A 6,738-nucleotide genomic window follows, 5' to 3' on the forward strand; every position below is an offset into this window, starting at 1 on the left:
CCATTACTGATAGGACTGCCCTAGCAAAATGCATTTTAGATGATTAAGTTGGAATGTTTGGAGTGCTTGACGTCAAATCCCCTTGGCAACGGGCCTGTGTTCGTGAGGACTTTCACTTGACACCGGTAAGGTGAATTAAATGTATCTAGTCCAACGGTAGTATTAAATCAAATGTATTTGTAAGCCCATTTTACATCAGATGTCAAAATGCTATATAGAAACCTAGCCTAAAACCCCAAACATCCTTACCAAGGGGTTCTGCAAATGACATCTCCCCCTCTTTTTGACTGGCAGTATGCAAAGAGCAAAGCAACAACTCATGTGTACACAATCACTCCATGCGGTTCTGCAATTGGTTTTAGATGTGTAGAGTTCTCATTAAGGTTTGCTTCAATAGTGTGTTGAATGAGGTTAACAGATGCATGAACTTTGAAGCTAGTTTCACAGATCGCTGATATCACATTATTTGCCACAAAGCTAAATAGAGTGGATTGATGTTTACTGTAGGGAGCACAAGGTTTACTGTCGGTGTCCAAGAGAAACAGTACTACGGTCAAAGTAAAGGTAGTTTTGCCTTTATTTACAAGTGCTGGAAAAAATGACATGAACAACCAGTGCAAAATCTGTACATAAATCCAGATGTATGTTTTCCTATATACATTGAGGGTACTGAACAACATGAATGCACTCACTGTCATGCATGTAACAGAGCTCACAACACAGCAAAGACATGGGTTAAGCTTGTGGGTCTGATTCTCAATCAGGGTGTTTAGGATGAACACGGGCAGCAATTGTCCAAAGGAAGGTAGAGCTTGATAGCTCAGATGCTGCTTTGTAAAATTAGCTTGATATAAAGTAAGGGGAGCACACCAAAGAAGGAACCTACAAGCTAGGTTATCATAATTGATATTTCTTCCAAACATTAAACAAATCAGTCCAACTCATTTGTTTCAGTGAAGGGATGAGGCAAGGTAATTGACATCCAAAAATGGTCTTCAATTGAAGAAGAGCGTGGTGGCAAAGGCAAGATTCAGCACATACGTCCCGATAGGCCAAAATGAGAGGGGAAAATACAAAAATAAAATAAAACAATCACTCCAAGCGTGTCAGAAAAAAGAGGTTCTACAAGGGAAGGGAGAGGTAAAGTGCATAAAAGCTTAAAAAGAAAAACTAAATTAAGATGTACTCCACTAGAACTCGAGTCACACAGCTCAGTGCTGGGGACAGAAGAGGACAGAAGGGAGAGGGTCTGGTCAACTGTCCCTCCAGCTTTGTTCTACAATGGCCGACACACGCTTCTCGTACTCCCTCTTGTTTTCCTGGTAAAGCTGGGCCGCCTGACTGTTGGCCGGACTGTTGGGATTTGGTTCGTCTAGCAGGGACTGGAAGGAGGGAAGGGAGAGAGGGGTGATAGGCCAACAGTGTAGATGAGACAAGCATTCTACAGCACAGGGAGTGTGGCATAACAGTGGGAATATGCACCATGACTTATGGCACTTCAGTATGGGAAGTCTAAGGTCTGTTGTGGCTTATCTCTGCTCTGTCGCAGTAGGACTAAATGTTGACAGGAGGATGCATGGAAAACATGATAAATTTGTCTACCTGGATAGAGGTAAGAATGGATGATACGTCATAGGTTGGACTCCATCGATTCTGTAGAATGTCCAGACATATACTCCCATCTGCATACACTGTAAATAAAATGGAAGGGTAAAAATAGTGTTAATCTTTGTAGGCAATACAAATATAATACATTCATTATCAGAATGTTTTGCTACTTTCGTTGTAACAACATACCATTTGGATGAAACATCTTTGACACAAATCGCACTGTGGGGGGTTTGTTGGGGTATTCTTCTGTGAACTCAACAGTGAGCTTAAATGTACCTGGAACATGTAAAAGATGGAGGGAAAATATGAATTAGAACCACGGCTAATATCACGCAACCAAGAACGTTAGAAAACATGTTTTTGCAATTACAGCTGTTGCATTATCTGCAATACCGCCGTTAAATAAAACAGGGAGTTGATGATTGGCTGCTCTAGCCTACTTCATGTGGAATTTATCAAATCAACAATTATATCACACAAACCTTAACTGCACAGAGTATGCAAACACAAAGAATGGGGTGTACAGTGCTGTACTCACCATCCTCAAAAGGTGTCCCTTCTGGGCTGTAAAGGGAAATAAATACATTGAAAGTTTGTGTGTGCATGAAATATTCATGTGTCAGTTCCCCATAAATAAGTTATACGGATGAAGAAGGAACATTACAATGAGCAGATAATTCACTTGAAATTGTTGGTATCATTGGCCTAAAAAGGTCTTGACATGACCTGGCTCTCACAGAATGACCGATAACTAGCAAAGGCTGTTTCAGAACCCAAACTCAGCAATATTTGCTGATGGAGCATGGTGTTACATAGTCCCAGTTCCATGATATTACACAAGAGTCATTGGAAGAAGGCGTCTTCTGTACAGGGGAGTTTTGTTAAGAGCCCTGGCGCTAGGTCTGAACATTAACATGCATCACTTGCGGTACCGTTTTGGGAGCATAAGGACTATCTTTCATATCGGCGAGAAAAACACAAATAGATACACACTTTTATAGGGTTAGAGTTCCCACACCGCCATAGCTCCATGTTAGAGCCTGTGTTTACTTAAGACAGAGCGACAACTTGTGGTATTTAGCATGCGCGGACACCTGTGTATAACGAAAGGCCGCCAGAAACGTGTTGTCACTTAAAAATACTGTCGGCTACAACTGTGATAAAGCCGGTGAAAACAGTATGTTTTTTGGTTTTTTTGCATTTGTGTTAATACTTGTGATATGAAAGTAAATGGCTTTATATTTCTTGAAACGTGTCGCAGTTGTGAATCGATTCACGTTTAAAAATTGAGTAGTTGGCTGTTTTCTCTGCCAGTCTACTGTTACCTCAAATGAACACAAGGTCCTTGGATCTTAAGGAGTAAAGGTAACGCTAGGCTCCTTATGAGTAGATCTTTTGCTAGGTGTTAATGTAATATTTGGTACTGAACATATGTGACAGAGAACAGTCTGAATGTGCACATCGGACCGGTTGCGCTTTACCGTCTTACCCGAATATGACTGCATTCCACACCATGATGTTGTTTTCGGAAGGGGCACCACTGACGCCAGCCGGAGGGTCTTCTTGTAGCCTATGGGGGTCCGAGGAAAAAAACAACTTTCACGTTTCAAATGACTTGCTACCTAACTTAAGCACTTGTTAGCCCTATTTTCAAACTGATAGCTGTAGTATATTACAAGTCGACACATTACTGAATTAGTGTACTCTTAACGTACTTGCAATATTATCAACCAATGCAAAAACCCTAGATTAGTGTTTAGCTAAAAGTCAGTCGTATTAATAAACGTTATGCATGATTTGATATGAAGTTCAAGGATGTCGCAAAAATATCCCTCGAAATATTAAACACAACCTGAGTAATTTTATGACGTCTAGTTAATTTAACTTAGTTTCGTTTGCGAGTTAACTATGGTGACTCGCCTTGGAGAGAGCGAGTTGTTTTCTTAGCTAGCCAAGTAACGTTAGCTGGCTAGTCAAGTCTTGTAAGCAAGCTAGCTTGCTGACGAAATAAGTCGCTAATGTTTTAGGGTCGACTTTAGCGGCAGACTGTTGTGTAAAGCTTCCGCAATTTTCAAAGGCAACATAGCAAATTTGTTCAACTAAATAAAACCCAAAATATCAAATAGACGGCTGGATGACTTGGTCGCGTTAGCTAGCTAGCCAAGTACCCTTAGCTGACAAGCTAGCTTCAGGCATATCATTAACACCACCCGTGAAAAATGTTCAACTCACCGCTTAAAATCTCTCATCAGTCGTCTTCTTGCAGGAGTAGACATCGAAAACTAAATATATATAAAGGTAATACAAATAAATGTACTGTTTTGTTTACACTCAATTTCTTTATAATATAGCTAACTGGTTAATGTTGTGTTTACAACAACATTCAGTTCCTTTTTCGCTGTCGCTTCTGAAATCCTATCTTCCTACCCTAGCCGCTAGTGCGTGGTTTATTAGGCGATACCACTTCAGCAAATAGGCGACGTATCTTGTGTATTCTTCTTAAGTAAAACGATACATTAGATAATTTAGCTTTTAATGTATTTTTCCTTGAATGTGTTACTTCTTCCTTAAGTGTGTTAATTGAATGGCGTATGATGTATCAAAAAACAATGATTAATACGTGTCCAATTACATAGTCTCACCCTATTTTTCTTTTTTTTCCTTTGGCTTTGAGATCGTGTTTGACGGGGGGCGTGGTTACAATGACGTGGTGTTTGTATAGTGAGGTCAATAAATGTCCAGCGATCAAGGTCGGCCAGGCCTGGGCGACAGCTGACAAACGGGTGTTCTCACACGTGAACAGTGAGCAGGATATGGAGAGATCAGTCGTCTTCTTTCCGGAGTAGACATCGTAAACCAAATATATAAAGGTATTACAAATAAATGTACTGTTTTGTTCCAGGCTGTATCACAACCGGCCGTGATTGGGAGTCCCATAGGGCGGCGCACAATTGGCCCAGCGTCGTCCGGGTTTGTTCTTATTAACTGACTTGCCTAGTTAAATTTAAAAACAAGTTAGTGCTTGGCAAAGGAGTAAATCACTTTATACACCCAGCTATTCGGTAGCAGTTCAGTACAACATATTATAGTTGCCTGCATATTGTTGCATTCTGTTATGCAATCTTACCTGTATTCTTTCTATCCTGTGGTGTGTGATTATAAGTTCTGAACATGTCAGGAGAATCATACCAGTACCAAGGGAATTATACTGAACAAAATAAATGCAACATGCAACAATATCCATCTTTTGTCACAAAAAAAAGGGGGCGTGGATCAGAAAACCAGTCAGTATCTGATGTGACCACCATTTGCCTCATGTAGCGCGAAACATCTTCTTTGCATCGAGTTGGTCAGGCTGTTGATTGTGGCCTGTGGAATGTTGTCCCACTCATGGCCGTGCGAAGTTGTCGTACACGTAGATCCAGAGCACCCCCCCCACAAAAAAATTTACAATCCAGAAGGTGCTCAATGGGTGACATGCCTGGTGAGTATGCAGGCCATGGAAGAACTGGGACATTTTCAGCTTCCAGGAATTGTGTACAGATCCTTGCGACATGGGGGCGTGCATTATCATGCTAAAACATGAGATGATGGCGGTCGATGAATGGCACGACAATRGGACTCAGGGTCTCGTCACAGTATCTCTGTGCATTCAAAATGCCATCGATAAAATACAATTGTGTTTATTGTCTGTAGCTTATGCCTGCCCATACCATAACCCCACGCCACCATGGGGCACTCTGTTCACAACATTGACATCAGAAAACCGCTCGCCCGCACAACGCCATACACACGGTCTGCGGTTGTGTCCCGGTTGGAAGTACTGCCAAATTCTCTACAACAAAGTTAGTGGCTTATGTTAGAGAAATGAAAATTCAATTCTCTGGCAACAGCTCTGGTGGACCTTCCTGCAGTCAGCATGCCATTTGCATGCACCATCAAAACTTGAGACATCTGTGTCATTGTGTTGTGACAAAACTGCACATTTTAGTGGCCTTTTATTGTCCCCCGCACAAGGTGCAGCTGTGTAATGATCATACTTCCTAAAGATTGGAACACGGCCGCGGTCATCCACCCCCCCTCTTCAAAGGGGGAGACACTCTAGACCCAAACTGTTACAGACCTATATCCATCCTGCCCTACCTTTCTAAAGTCTCCGAAAGCCAAGTGAACAAACAGATCACCGACCATTTCGAATCCCACCGTACCTACTCCGCTATGCAATCTGGTTTTCAAGCTGGTCACGGGTGCACCTCAGCCACGCTCAAGGTCCTAAACGATATCATAACCGCCATCGATAAAAGACAGTACTGTGCAGCCATCTTCATCAACCTGGCCAAGGCTTTCGACTCTGTCAATCACCACATTCTTATCGGCAGACTCAATRGCCTTGGTTTCTCTAATGACTGCCTCACCTGGTTCACCAACTACTTCTCTGACAGAGTTCAGTGTGTCAAATCGGAGGGCCTGTTGTCCGGACCTCTGGCAGTCTCTATGGGGGTGCCACAGGGTTCAGTTCTCGGGCCGACTCTTTTTCCGTATATATCAATGATGTCGCTCTTGCTGCGGGTGATTCTTTGATCCATCTCTACGCAGACGACACCATTCTGTATACATCTGGCCCTTCTTTGGACACTGTGTTAACAAACCTCCAAACGAGCTTCAACGCCATACAACACTCCTTCCGTGGCCTCCAACTGCTCTTAAATGCTAGTAAAACGAAATGCATGCTGTTCAACCGATCGCTGCTCGCACCTACCCACCTGTCCATCACTACTCTGGACGGTTCTGACTTAGAATATGTGGACAACTACAAATACCTAGCTGTCTGGTTAGACTGTAGACTCACATTAAGCATCTCCAATCCAAAGATAAATCTAGAATCAGCTTCCTATTTCGCAATAAAGCCTCCTTCACTCATGCTGCCAAACATACCCTCGTAAAACTGACTATCCTAACGATCCTCGACTTCGGCGATGTCATTTACAAAATAGCTTCCAACACTCTACTCAGCAAATTGGATGCAGTCTATCACAGTGCCATCCGTTTTGTCACCAAAGCCCCATATACTACCCACCACTGCGACCTGTATGCTCTCGTTGGCTGGTCCTCGCTACATATTCGTTG

The 6,738-nt window shown here is 42.5% G+C and overlaps 1 protein-coding gene across 1 annotated transcript; it reads right to left on the reverse strand.

Annotated features, from left to right (window-relative positions):
• Window positions 1–559: 559 nt before the first annotated feature.
• On the reverse strand, window positions 560–4,191 carry LOC111979280 (ubiquitin-conjugating enzyme E2 A). Its single transcript, XM_024009710.2, has 6 exons — window positions 3,844–4,191; window positions 3,101–3,181; window positions 2,150–2,175; window positions 1,798–1,887; window positions 1,603–1,691; window positions 560–1,382 (listed from the first exon to the last, which is right to left on the reverse strand). Exons 1-6 carry the CDS (start codon window positions 3,885–3,887, stop codon window positions 1,254–1,256), a joined length of 459 nt encoding a protein of 152 aa, XP_023865478.1. The 5' UTR covers window positions 3,888–4,191; the 3' UTR covers window positions 560–1,253.
• Window positions 4,192–6,738: the final 2,547 nt, after the last annotated feature.

This window comes from Salvelinus sp. IW2-2015, linkage group LG2, assembly GCF_002910315.2.
Source record: "Salvelinus sp. IW2-2015 linkage group LG2, ASM291031v2, whole genome shotgun sequence".
NCBI classification, from domain to species: Eukaryota; Metazoa; Chordata; class Actinopteri; order Salmoniformes; family Salmonidae; genus Salvelinus; species Salvelinus sp. IW2-2015.